This window comes from Pseudopipra pipra, chromosome 12 (assembly GCF_036250125.1).
Source record: "Pseudopipra pipra isolate bDixPip1 chromosome 12, bDixPip1.hap1, whole genome shotgun sequence".
Classification (NCBI taxonomy): Eukaryota; Metazoa; Chordata; class Aves; order Passeriformes; family Pipridae; genus Pseudopipra; species Pseudopipra pipra.
The window spans coordinates 8,490,884-8,505,878 of NC_087560.1; the positions used below are offsets into that span (position 1 = coordinate 8,490,884).

A 14,995-nucleotide genomic window follows, 5' to 3' on the forward strand; every position below is an offset into this window, starting at 1 on the left:
TTTATTGAGAATGTTATTGATGTCTTTTAGACTTTTCCTGTCAAAATACCTCCTTGGTCTTTTTAATTTCCCTTTTTCTTTTTTGTCGTTATAGACCTGTTAGGTTAGTCTAATTTTGTAATAAATTAAGTTCTGTACTTGGGAAACCACTTTTCATTCATCAAAAATGTGTCACCCATTGCATCCAGAGCTTCTTCCCCTTCAATCTGCATTAGAGAAGGTTCTGTAGATTGGTGTGGGAGATGCTGGAGGCTAAATATATATCTAGTGTAGCTGAACCTGGGAAGAATATAACAATGGACATCCCCTTAATGCTATTCCAGAAGGCCAACACAGGCTGCACAAACGGAGTGTGGAGCTCTGCAGCTTTTTTTAGCCCTGTTTTGTTCTTGCTGAAATGAAGGCTTGTTAGGAACTCTACTGTTTTTCTCATTTTTTCTGCAGGAAACTTTTTTTAGGTTTTTCAAAAAGTGCTGCATTGACTCTTTTGAATTCTTGGATTTTAGCATCTTGAAATAGACTGTGGAAATTGAGATCCCATGAAATAACTGAGAGGACCGTGGGTATCAGCCTTCAACATTCCATACCATATTCATAAAAGCATAGAATTAGCATACAGATGACACTATCATGAAACTCTCAGATTATAAAAGGTTTTAATATAGAATGAGTATTTCATTATGAATTTCTTTCCTTAGCAAATTGTGTATTAGAAATTTAACAACATACTAAATTGTTAATAACATTTCTGTCAAAAGCCCCCAACATCATCAATTTTAGCCTGTTTTAAGAACTCAATTTCAGAAGAATTATGTAACTGAAAAAATGAAGGGGTAGCTATTCTATCCTCTTGGCATTGTACTTGTGAGTGATCCTTTTGTACAATGAGATGATCCACATGAAGGCTGCAAGTAATATTCAGCGTTTCTTCTTACTCTTTATTATTATGTTGTTTTACCATTCCTATTATATTTAAGGCAAAAGAAGATTTCCAAAATAATGGTCTCTCTCCACTCAATCCTAAGTAAAAAGATATCCTCACATAGTAGTCCAGCTTCAAAGGCTTTCTTTCAAAACATTTGCCATCATGTAAATCACAGATACAAAGGCAGAATGTTTTGATTTCATGGTGTTTTGACCATTTTAATTCTTTTATTGTGCAGCACGTGCCAGTGGGAGTACCAATAACAGATGACTGTGACAAATGCAGTTAACACAAGATCCATATTAATGTTGTCAAATCCCCCTGATATATTTAAACAGATTTTAATTATTTTTAATGTCAAAAGACCCCCAAATATACAGCTTAATAGTTCTTCAAGAAAGCTTTACTTAAAACGTGAATGTAAAACCTCTCATAAAAATGAAACTTTTATATTGGCCTTAGTCATTGACGTAGGGTATTCATCAAGTCAGCAATTTGTGTGGCAAAGTGCCATTTGAATAGTGTATTGTTAGAATACTTATGGTCCACTTGACAAGGGCTCTTGCTGTAAATAGTGCAATTTGACTCCAGCTGTTAAAGAGTGGCTTTGACAGCAGCCAAATAGAATGGAGATGCTTTACTGCACCGCAGAAAAATCAATATTGGGTTCTTGTTCATAGTAACCTGTTTTTTTCTTTTTTTTTTTTCCCCAGATTTATACAAGACTATCTAGAGTTCATTTGTGAAAGTTTAAATATTATTTTGAAAGTGAGGCTGTTTTACTTTCAGAGTAATGTTGGTGATGAATGCTGCTCGTGTTTAGTTAAAAAGGAAAAGATAGTACTTTGTGGAAATACACTAATGTGATAATGCAGCATTTTTTCAACTCTCAGTTTATTGGGATGGATATTAGGATGTGGGTGCATAAGTTGTGTAATGAATGACAAAAAAATGATCTTTTCTTCCTCTTAGGTTTTTTTTTTTTCTTTTTGTAGTGTCCCTGTAGTATCCCTGTCAGTTTTCTAAGTATAGGGGTTTTTTTAAAGCAGATTTCTTTGTTGTTCTCCCTGTAACAACCCCCACAGATGTTGACTATCTGTAGTGCCATTGTAGATTTTCCTGAAGCATAGTCTTGCTAGTGCTGAACAGTTTTCCAGCAGCATTCAGTGACACGAGGTTGCTATGATACCTGGCCAGTAGCAATAGGTATTGAATCACTGCTCTTAATTACAATAGACTACACACTAGACTCTGTGCTCATGGTGTTTATATGGAACCAGCTCTCATTATACCTTTAAGTCATAGTTATATTTGAAAATTGGAGCTGTGTGAAAAGCTGATTTTAAAAAAAAAATTGAAATGCTCCAGTGCGTCCTATGAAGATTTCATTGATGCACATAAAAAGCTGGATGTGTCTGGGAATTGTTTTCCTGATGTTCCAGAAATCTTTCATGTTAGAAAGTTTCCTAGCTTTTCAGCTTCAGTAATTTGGATATGGATGTGTGTTTTTCACGCACTAATATTTGTAGTGATTTCAGTAATGTAATTAGAATCTTCTGTGTAAAAATGTTGGAGGAAGAGCAACTTCTAAAACCTGCCAGTAGTTGCTGATACTTGAACTCTTGAATTATGCTACTGAAGAGCTACATTAGAAAAGGGAAATTTTTACTGTGTATCTAAGAAAAGACAAAGATGGGGGGAGAAATGTATTTATTTATATGAGAACTTTTGTAAGAGTGTTAGGTGTATGTATTGCTTGATATATAAACCCAGCAATTTCTTAAAATACCCAGTGTTAATAGTTCTAAAGAACTTGGTATTCACTTAAATAATAGCATACGTAGCTACCCTAAAAAAATATGTAAAGTCAAGAATGCTCAGAAATTATGAATAATAAAACAAATATCTATTTTGTTGCTGCACAGAATAAGTAAGAGACAAATGAAGACTGTAGGACAATAGTGGTTATTTGTTTTAGTATAGCAAAGGAAGCAATTTGAAAATAAAATTGTTATTGGAAGTCTGGAAAATCACTACTAGTTAAATCTTACTGATGGAAAAATTGGTAGAAAAATGGAAATGAGATACAAGCACAAATACAAAATAATACTTAGCAAATAGGAAATCAAGAATGGTACCATAAACAATGGTGTTGTAGGCATGGATTCCTTTAATTTCTTTCCTTTTATAATATTTAGAGCATTGTTATAGGGAATTACAGATCTTGATCATTTCTGTGAAGTGGATTATTAAGAAAAAAGCAAAAGAGAAAATAGATATTTCTCCTTGAAGTTGGTAACCTTATGTTGTTGCTTCCAGGATATTTCTTTTTTTTTTTCTGGAACCAATATTCAGTAGCTTTATTTAGTAGTATATTAAGTAAGTGTAATAGGAAAATGAGTGAAGAAAAAAAGAGCTTGATACGTACAGATATATTTTTTTCTCTGTAATTCAGTTGCAGAGCATTTCAGTACTGTATTTCCTGTGAAATTTCACAATTAAGTATTTTATCAAGGGACTGGAGTAGCCACATAACTCCAGTGAAGCAATAGCTTTGGAGTTGTGAGATGAAATTTGTACCAGTTAAAAGGAATCCTGATCCTGAGAGCTATTGATAGCTTTGACCACATGCCATCTCTGATGAAAGTTACTGGAGTTTTTGAAATGGTCCACCAAGTCAAGAGTTTGTTGATTTGTGTTTTCTCCATTGATCACCTCAAAGCAAAATGGAAGCAAAAAGTTGCCATTGTGATCTTGTAGCACATTTTAATCTTGTAGATGAGGCTGGCAATCAACACAGGCTGATAGAAATCTGAGAATAAGCCTTAACTATTTATTTCAAGGCTTCTGACCCTGTTTCTATATACATTTACAAGCTTTTCTTCTCTTACTATATTGAAGGTGACTGGCTTAAAATTTTGTTTTCCCTGCCTGGACAACTAATTGAACTGTGTGATAAAGCTAAAGAAGGTGCTGGGGTGTCCTACTAGAAATAAATCTGAGGTCAATGTCAACAGTCCTTGTGAATTAGTCCATGTTGAGGGATGATTTTTGAAGCTAACCTAGCTATTGCTGTCATCTTTGTCTTCCCCATCCCTCCACCACCATGCTGCAATTCCCTTCTCTGTCCCTTGGACACTGTAGAAAATTCACATTTTGTTTTTTACGGGACATATCTTTATAATTAGAAACATATAGTTTCTGTCTTGTGAAAGTGCTGTTCATGATTTTATTTGCCACTTAGGACTGTTTCTTTTAGGTCTGAATGTGGAATTGGGCATTTTCCCCCTCTTAGACTTTACTGTTACTATTTTCTAGTCCATAAATTGTGATTTCTTGTGTAGATCAGCCTAATTGATTTTCCTTCTAATTGATTTCCTTCCTACCTAGTTCTAAAATAAATTACATCATCTTTGTTCTAATATTTATATTTTCATATTATCCAATGGTGTTCTTGAAAATTCTTCACTATTCATGACAGGCATGTGGTGGAATCTTCATATGTGTGATAATCATCTTTTTATTTCTAAACATTGAATTCCTGACCTCTTATATTTTTCTTCACTAAAGTAATACTAATTAAACAATTAACAGGAATTCAGAGTAAATTCAGGGTGAGACTTTCCTAGGTTTCCACCTCACACAACTATTTAAAAAAAAAAAAACAGTGACTGTCAGAAGCACATCAGCATCTGAAATGTATTTTAGAAATTGGACTTGCAGCAAACAAACCTTACTCTGCAGAAGAAAGATTTGCTATCTGCTGCTTTCCTTCTGATAGCTAAATCTCATTTAAATAGCAGAAATAAAATCCTAGGCTAAACTGTGGCTCAATTTCAAACTAAGTAGCAGCAGTAGTTACATATTTTTTATATATTAATATTCAAAACCTGAATTGTTCTAGTGGTCAGATTTGGTTCTTGCAATACTTATGGGAAAGGATGGATCATCCAAGCAGGCATCTGAGCATGTTTCTTTGTTGTCCTTCTGGAAGCCCATCAGTAAGACTGAACAGATCTCCAGGAAAGAACAGTTGGAAATCTGTGCACAGAAACTGAGCTGCCATCCTGATACATCCTTAGGGGCTGAAGAAAGACCAGCTTGCCTATTACTGAGTTTTCAAGAATGGCACTTCCTAGGATTCACAGGATTTTAATATTTAAGAATTTAATCCCATGATTTTATTCTGTTCTTTTTCATGTGATTTGATCCAGAACTTTTATGTAGACAAATTTTCTGGGTGGAATTCTTAAAACCCAAGGTAGGAAATGCACTGTCAGAACAGCCTGGGGCAAGTATGTTGTTTCAGTTGGAGTCAGCAGTCAGACATGGTTTGGTAACTTAATTTTTATATGCATCAATCCTTCTTAGGACAAAGCAATATTCTCATGCTTTTACCCTCCTCCTGAGGTCATGTTGGCAGTATCTGTGTTCAGCATTATTCTCCCAGATATTTTGATGTTCATTCATCCAGTAAATTGTTCAGGATAATAATTCCTAAATCCTGAGTCAGTAGTCTGTGTTTTTGGATGGCTGTAGCGTTGTTTGTCCAGCTGATGATCATGGAAACTTTAGAGATGTTCCATCTTATGACTTTTCTTAAGTGCCGAATGAGGATGAAAATGCTTTTGCTACCACCCATCACTGAGCCCTAAACGTTTCTGAAGATATGGTTAGGAAATTTACTTCTACATTCCAAGAAATTAATATATTAAAATATAAACAGAGTATTTGAATATTGAGTGTATAAATAATACGTATTTTAAAAACCACCTTATTCTTTCCTTCCATCTAAGCTTTTCATGGTACAGAGACTGTCTGTGTTAGAAATGGATCTTAGTCTGACATGAGTGGATCTCCAGTTCACTTTTATGTTCTTTCTATGGTAAAATTATTAGACAAGACTTTGTCAAGAGCATTTGTTTAGAATTTCTGATAGTGTACCCAGAGAGGTTGTGACATGAGTTTTAGAGCAAAGCAAAAGTTGTCTGTATAAAATAGTCTGTATATTGTATATATTTCTTCAAGTATTTTCTTGAAAAACAAAAAATATAGAAACTCCTTTCCTAATGTTGAAAACTTATGTGAAGAATATTCTGTATACTAGCTTTACTTGCCTGTTATTCTTTGATATCTTTTTATGGTTTGTCTCCAGGATGACCTTTATATGTACACTTTATTAAATCCAATAAAAAAACCGAAGTTCAGTATTTGTGATGGAGAGAGAGAAAACAAAATTGAGAAGCATTTGATTTTCATACCAGATCTCTACATTGACCAATAGATGTGTTAGCAATTCTTCCTGAGCAATTAAAATGTTTGTGCCCAGGAGATCCATCTGGACACCAATCTGCCTGACAGTGCCTTCCACATGTGATGGAGAGGGTTTCTTCAGTCCTTAGTCTGCTCATTACACAGCTTCAGCTTGAAGACTCCTTGCCTTAATTACTTATATTGTGCCACAAACTCATCAGGAGCGATGGTACAGTTACTGTTGGAAGTGCTGTGCAGATAGTAATGCTCTGCACTGGGATTTTAAAAAAGAAAAAAGGGAGGAAGGTTACGGTGTTGGGAGGAAAGAGGTTCTTACGATTAAGTTCATGGATAAACACCGGTGGTGACATCTCAGAAAAAATTGTAGCCTTTTCTTTATGGGATGTGGATTTTAGGATGATCTGGGCATCCTCAATAATATGACCAGGGCTGTTGTAATGAATACTATGATAAAAGCAATGAAAGGCAAGCTCAAAGCAGTTTATTTAAGCTAGTTCATATGGGAAAATTCAGCACGAATTGACACATTTGTTTGGGACTGCATTGTCCAAGTGAGGAAGCCTCAGGTCAAGCATAAATTGCATGTGAAAGCAAATTGGGGCACTACTATTGACTCCAGGCTTTGTACATATAGTCCTTTATATGTGAGTACTGAGCTTTAAAAAGGGTAAATTAATAGGAAAAAAAGTTCTGAATGCCCCCCTCAAGAGGATCCTCTGTCTTGTGGCTAAGTAAAGTGTGTGAAGGTGAGGAACATGAGTGACCTTGGTATAGTGACACCATGACTCTGTATGACACTCCTGCACAAGGCCAGCATTGCTCTGGAGTGGATGGGCCTCCCCTGTTTGTGCATTCTGGGAGACAGTGGATGCTTTTAGTGACACAAACTCTTCACATGCTCCCTACATTCAAAGCTCCAGGAGGTGGGCAGGGTTAGACACAGGAGTGTGATATGTGGACTGCTGATTCGAGCTAATATTGGATTAGAAAGTGGATAAGGTTTTTATGGGGAGATGAAAGTGTAGCTGATAATTTGCATCCTTTCTTCCTCTGCAGGTTCTTTTAGAGATGGTACATGGTGTATGTTTAAGTGCTATTTCAATTATATACCTGCTGTTTGTGTAACTATTTTTAACTGAATGCACCTTTGCACATATCCTGGATTGCTCACCCTTTCAGCAGAACAAGAAAATAAGACAACTGTGTATTGCAAAATGGTTATGAAGTGAAGAAGGCAGGTTTGCTGATGCAATTTACCTCAAATAACACACCATTCGATGTTATTGTTGAACAATAGGTTATTTTTCAATGACAAATAGATAAATATGATAGGAAGACCATATTTATATCTAATTATTAACAGTTATTCAAGCATCACCTGGAGAATTTGAAGTTTCTCTGATGTAATGTATGGCTAGAATTTTGATGTAATCTTTTAAAAAGCAAGCACTTTAAGAAATATAAGGTGGAGAAATCTGAAATGAAGGTCCAAACCTTTTCTGAATGGTCTGTACTCTCCAACACTTTTTGTACTCTTCCACTGAATGATCTCTTTGATGGTTTGCTGTATGCTGTGCCACTGTCATGGGAAAAAGCTGTATTAATTTTTCTTCTTGATTTTCTTTTAATGATCAAACTAATTAAATTAGGCTTTCTAAATTCAGAATTGACTTAGTGCTAACTAGACATGTAAGTTACACCAAGGTTTTGGTTTTATATGTAGAAATCACAGCAAAAAAAATTATTTCCTAGTAGATAAAGAGATGTTATGTTCATGGTGTAGATTTAGGATGAGCTATTTGAAATCCGAGATTTTTGTGGAACTTGCTAACAATATTTTATGCTCATAAACCAGTTTGAAGCCCCAAACACAATTTCATTTATCTTTATATTCTGAGCTTTATAGACTCTGCAAAAGTGTCCATCTGTTCAACTGAGATTGCTTCAAATAGTGAGTGGTCAGAGAGACTTAGCTGATAAAGGTCAAAGGAGCCTCTTGACCCTGTGGTACTTGCCAAAGCAATTGGAGCAAAGGGACTGATATACAGTTAGATACAGCTTGCTAACGTGATCTCCACTTTAATTGGTAATGATAGCAAGAATACACAGTAAAGTCATTGCTGAAAGAAAACAAAAAGTATCCAATATAGTAATTTATTACCAGTCAGTGGGTTTCACGCACTGGGTTGTTTTACCCCTGCAGTGGTCAGAGAAAGCAAAAAGGTACTCTAACACTTAACTGAAAATGGATGCCCTGCTGCTATCAGAGATGCATGGTGGTCAAACGATTGCCTGTGCCATTAGCTTGGTAATGTTTTCTCTATTGTAAACTCAGCTCCCCATGTTCTTCCTGTGCATCAGCTGCAGATTGAAGGCTTTCTCGTTTGTCTTCTATTTGTGCTGCCAATCATCAAGCTGCTGTCCACCAAGCACATTTGAAGGAGGCAATTTTTTTTGCTCCTATCGACTACCATCTCTAGCAACTGAGGGCTCAGAGGATTTAGAAATAAATTTAATGCTTTAATTTACACCGTGCCAGCCATTTTGTGCATTGTTTATGTATTTGTTTTCTGAGAAAAATACAAGTTTCCTATTTTGCAAAACTATACATGAGATAGCACCTGCAAACGTGTCCCCAAACATAATTCATAAGAAAGAATTGCAGGTACTATATTTATATTTATGTAATAGAAAAAGGCTGAAGAGAAAAATATCTGTGCAAGTAAGGACAATTTTTAAGCTATTCTGTAGCTAAAAAAACAAACAAACACCAAAACTGCAACCCCAAACTAAACAAAAGTAGAATACAGCCATTCTTTCCCGCCATCAAAAATAAAACATCATGGAGAATAGAATAAGTTATGGCAATATGTTAATGTTTAAGACCCTTAGGTGTGGTAGCCATGCTTCAAGTAAAAGTTCTTTGAGCTCCACGAAGTACAAATGTAAAAGATAGGGTAGAAGTACCTAAATAATTTTACAAGCAGATGTGTGATGTGCTTATTTTTTTTGTGAGCCAAGAGCCAGACCAATAACGAGATGCAATTCTGAGAAATTATGAGCTCTGAACTTTTACTGACAATCCAGTGACTGGCCTAATCAAGAGACACAAAATTCCTAATTTCAATAAATTTTGGTTGACAAGTTCTACTGTCCTGCCCTTCTCTGTCATTTCTGTAACTGAGGTTATCCACAATTTAGTTTTTAAAAACCTAAATAATCTTATTGTTGATGTCATTGGTTGCTGCAGAGGTAATGAAGAGTGATTCAAACATGTAAATAGTATTTAAAGTTTCTATTGGCTTTGTAGTGTAATAAAAGGTCAGATTACAGCAAGGACAGATGATGAAAATAAGTGTTAATTGAAATAAGCATAGCTTGGTTGATGTTAATGGATTGTAATATACTCTCTCACAAGAGAAAGCTCAAAGGAACAGAATTAAACCCCTTGAATATTACATAATTTAAAAAGTTATTAGAATCAGTAGGATATCTCACAATTATGCTTTATTCAACATGATTCATTCTGCAGGCACTAGGAACTTTGGTACCAGTTTTCTGTCATTTTATCCTGTTGTGTTTGGGATAAAGTGAGAGCGCAGTGGATAAAGAAGGCCAAAAGTCTGAAACAAATATCACATTTAATACTAAAGGACTTGTTTTATGTAGAAACTGATACTACCCATGCTTTGAGAACTGAGCAACTTCTTGTCAGTGCTATCAAAGTGGTGTCTGAGTATATTTTGAGTCCGGTTTGCCTTTTAAAAATCTGCCTTGTGGTTTTGCCACTTTATTTCCTTTACGTCAAATGAATGTCAAGATCATTCCTGTCAAATCTGTTTTTAGTACAAAACCCACAATAGAACACATCTGGTAAAGGAAGAGGGTGTGTGGAGAAAGTACATATATATGAAGAGCTGAAACAATATGGGAATCCTTGCCAGCTAATGGAAGTGTGTATTTTAAGTGGAATAGCATTCTCAGGACAAGTTAGATCCCTGTGGAAAAAGACCTTTAGAGATGAGAAGGCAGCTAGGTAAAATAACACTTGAGTTGTACTTCCCATGAAATTTTTATGTGATATGTCTGTCTTAAACCTGTTAAAGATAATGGCATATATTGGTGTGGTTGGGGGCCACAGCATAGCCCCCTTGCTGCCCCTTTCCCATAGACAGGGGGAAATTTTTCCTTGGATGCTAAGGTAAGAATGAATAAAGGAAGAAAAGAGGTAGAAGAACAGGTTTGTAACTTGTAGAGCAGTGATGAATTACGTGCCAGAAGGAATCAATTAAAGTGAGTCTTCCAAGTTTGTTGCCCCATCCCTGAAGAATGGGAAGGTCCTTGAATGTGCACAAAGGAGGGGGAAAACTGGTGAAAGGGCTAAAAGGAATATTCTAAGCTCTTTGGACTTGTTTAGTTTGGAGAAAAGGAGGCTGAGGGGTGGCCTCATTGCATTCTATGGCTTCCTGAGGAGAGGTGCTGAGATCATCTCCCTGTTATTTGGTGATAGGACACGTAGGAATGGTTCAAAGCTGTGTCAGGAGGTTTGACCTGGGCATTGTTTTACCAAGAGGGTGGTCAAGCACTGGAACAGGTTTCCTAGGGGGCTGTTCAATGCCCCAAGCCTGTGAGTGGTTAATGGACATTTGGACAATGTCCTTAACAACAGGAGGCCTGAGCTGGTCAGGTAGTTGGACTAGATGATTACTGTAGGTCCCTTCCAACTGACATAGTCTACCCTGTTCCAGCTCTTGTCTGATCCTGGCTTAAACATCTTCAGTGGCAAAACAGGGAGGTGCTGGGAGATAGTTGCCATGCATGGAATATAGCTTGGCCTTTCAAAGACTCCCTGCATTCTGCTCTGTCCTGGATTTAGAAAGTTTGTTCTTCTGCTGGTCAGTGATGCACAAGAGGTTCATGAATCTCAGGATATTTTAGTCTGTAGCCAGACTTCTTGCTTTTTTAAAGCTTTAAACTAGAAAAGGGAAGGGTACAATACATAATGTAAATATCTGCTTTTCAATATCCACCTTCAAATGCTATTCCCAGCTCTCTAGTTTGTAGTTAGTTTTATGGGTTTCCCTCCTTTTTCTGTCATCTTCTGTTACAGAAAATAACTTGTCCATATTTCCTAAATAGCATTTTATGTCTTAAGCTTTAGATGTCCACCTTCTTTCACTGGAATGAAATGCCTATGCCAGAGAGCTGAGATAACTTGATAGATGCTTTTAGGATCAATGTCAATAAGCTTTCATATTGCCAATAAACAGTAAATATCTATTGTGACTTCACGTGCAGAAGCATCACCAGATGTCTCAACAGATTGACATTGTCACAGTATTTCCCTTTGTTAGGATGGTGATTTTACTGAAGGTTTCTAAATGTTAATCAGCCAAATATAAGTGTATAGACAGAGAAAATGATAGGCCAAATAATAATAGCTTCTATGAATGTCAAAGGTAGCCTGTGAATTCCAGTGTTTGCATTCCATGAGGTTCTCCCTATGTATTAGGAAACAGCATAATTAAAGATTAAAATAATCCTAGTGCTTAACTACAACGTGTTATTTTTTAAAAAAAGGAAAAAGGAAAGGGATAAAAAGAAAACCTGAACAAGCAGTTATAATCTCTTACTTATGACTCCCTATGGAGATCTTTAAATGAGATTATGTATTTAGAGTGCATCCTCATCTGGTGGGAGCATCATTCTCTAAATAACAAAAAAAGCCAAATTATATTACTGCCCAAAACTAAATAGCCAAATAACTAGAGGTTAGAGAGTTGATTCTTTCCTTGTGTTGTTCTTACTACAATATTAACAATTTTAAAATAGCTAATGCTCTAAAATCATAGTTTGTAATGTAAAAAGAGTTAGGTAAGGAGTAGTCATGAGAAAGAAGATGTAATCAACATTTCACTCCAGTTAAAGCTGCCCTATTTACTAATACTTGCTATTTTCTTTTAAGATTTGACTATTTTCAACAGAAAGTTCCTTGCGCAAATGGAATATTTCAAATTATCTAGGAAATTAATGCTAACATAGTGATCTGTGTCACTTGTGGTATGGAAGCTGGCACGATGGTTTACAAAAGTATTACTGAGCTAAAAAGTTGCTTCTTGATGCTGCCTTCCTGCTTGTACGTGTTTGCTTGGGAATGTGCAGGAGACTGAGCACAGTGCTGAGAGCACGAGCTTGTGCAGGACAACAAAAACATCCAAGTCATAAGTGCTTAAAGAAAAGGGCAGAAGTGTCAACAAGGAGTTTACACTCCTTCACTTCTGGTATTTTCCTGAAGGTGAAAGATACTTCTTTACTAGATACAGTCAGGATTATGATACAAGGTGTTGTAATCATAACTGTACCCTCAGATGATCCTTCAGGTACCTTCATGGAATGCTGTGTGTGGTGCAGCATGATGATTCCTGTGAAAGAAAGGAGGTGTTCTACAAACTCATGTGGAGTCTCCCTCTTGGACAAAAATTTAGGGTTTTGTCTTTATAAAACAAATTTATTGGAGTATTCTGAAAGATTTAACTCTGTCATTTAGTTCAGTTTCTGATTTTTTTTCTTTTAGTATTGTGCAAAACATTTGTTCCAAATGACATTTTTCATGTTTTTTCCCCTCAGGAAATTGGTCTTATTGAAAAATTAAGATTATCCTTTTAAAATCTGAATACTCATCATGAATTGTACACTAGTATTTTTGTCATTGCAGACTCTTCATTGGTTGGTATGTAGATTTAGGCCTTTTATAACAAAGGAAAAAAAAACCAGTAAGGAAGCAGCAAAAGGACCTGATACTTTATTGTGCCCCCACAGTAAGTTTTATCTTCTTTCAAAGCCTGTAGAAGCTGTGTCATAAAAATTCTGTCATTCTGAGAGTGCACAGGCAGAAAAAATTATACGGGGAAAAGGGCAACACGAGCAGGAAATGCTTTTCTTCTGAGTTTGAAGATGTGTCAAGTGGAAAGTCCACTATTCTAAGTGGATTTTGATTGGAATGTGGGATCTGAGGTGATGGGCCATGTTTCCTCTCCTTAAACACTCTCACAGGGAGCCAAAACAGAGAAGCTCTTCTGAAGTGTTCATGGGAAACTGGGAGTGTGACAGCTCAGAACAAAGTAACTTTTAGATAGCTTTGCGTGTTTTGAAATGGCAAAAGGCATGGTCTTCATCCCATGCATATGTCAAATTGCAACAAGGCATTACAGACATTTGGGGTGTGCAAGAATTTTACAACATCATAGGATTTGCTTCCCTAGCTTTATTTTGTAAGAACAAAAACTGTATGCTTTAAAGCTTGCCGAGAAGTCTTTTAGCTTGAAATGAGACTTAGCAGAAGAAATACCAGCCTAGAGTTTTTGTAAAGATAAATTCAAGCCGGTGTTGTACCCTTTACATGTGCATGTCTCTGTGTATCTTAAGCTATTTAGAAGCAAATCTTTTTTTCCTTAGTAACAAGTGAATAAATATAATTAAATTGAACTTAATAGAGTTAACAGATTTCATCTATTCCATTGGCAATTCTCTGTTCATATCTTGAAAATTACAAAGTGCTCTGGATTTGTGTTTGGACATTTAATATTTTTCTTTCAGCTAACTGATACCAGCTGCATCCAACAGCCCTTTACTATTTTACCAGTTAAGACAAAATGGAACAATGCAAACTTTCATATTCTCTTATTTGATCTGGAGAAACTTGAGGAACTTCTGCTGTCATCTCAACTTGATCGATTGAAGTCATCGAAATCATTCCACAACCAATACACTCTAGAAAGAGCTAAAAGTACTGCTGAGAAAAGGGCACTGACACTAAAAAGAAACAAAACTGCTGGCTCCATACCTCCAGTGGATGGGCAGGGAGATACTGTTTGTTCGAACCAGGTCTGTAGGGGTAATAATGCAGCCAGGCCTGTGGAAGAAAGTGGTGGCATGAAAAGACAGAAAAAAAAGAAGAGTTCCAGAAAGATTGGAATGCAAACATCAGGAAACATTGATGTGAACATCGCCACTGAGGCAGCTAAGCTGCTTTTGTCCTGTCTCCTACCATGGGGTGTAGATAAAGAATCAGACAATCTGTGTGTTGGACACTTGGATATCCCAAGGCTTCAGCGTCGTGTTTCTTTTGGACTTGTGTCAAATGAGAGCCACCTCTCACTAATGTTGCCAGGATGGAACTGTGCTGATTGTGCTGTGCTAGGAGAAGGTGAAATTTTCAACTTGTTTTCCAAAAGAGTGCTCGATTTATCAAACAAATACCTTGCTGCAACTGAAGGAGAAACTGGAAGGAAGGAGGGACCTCAGAATCTTTATGGAACAAAGGATTTGGAAACAATATTCTTCTTATTTAGCAGAATAGCTTTAATTAACAGGATAATTAATATACCTTCAGCAGTTACAGATGAAAGTGAAAGGTAAGAACTTTTTCATTATGAATCTTCTCTTCCTTTATCATGGTTAAAATCATTAAAAAACCTGAAACAAACTTTTCTTAAATATGTACTTTTGCAATGGAGCCTGTATTCTTTCTCTAGGGCTTTTTAAAAGGATGCTCTTTGAACAAGAGGATATCACGATAAAATTAGGTATCTTTACGTTTTTCTGTGTAGCAGATGAAAAATGATGCAAGAATTGTTTTCGTCAGAACAAGAACTTGAATTATCCAGCTTCACACCCTGCTTTTCCAGAGATGACTCTTTTCTTCATGGTTTAGACTAAGTAGAATAATGAGGTCTCTTTATGCACATTGTGAGAAGTGCATTAAGCACATTTGTGCTGTTTAAACTTCCACTCCCT

General features: G+C 36.2%; 1 protein-coding gene across 3 annotated transcripts in view; it reads left to right on the top strand.

Moving 5' to 3' along the window:
- Positions 1 to 14,995, top strand: part of WDR72 (WD repeat domain 72) — a 108,241-nt gene that overhangs the window by 38,921 nt on the left and 54,325 nt on the right. For all 3 annotated transcript variants that reach the window (XM_064668747.1, XM_064668748.1, XM_064668749.1), the window contains one exon: positions 13,796 to 14,613. In XM_064668747.1, the coding sequence (XP_064524817.1) occupies positions 13,796 to 14,613 (818 nt within the window). The remainder of the gene's footprint in view (positions 1 to 13,795; positions 14,614 to 14,995) is intronic.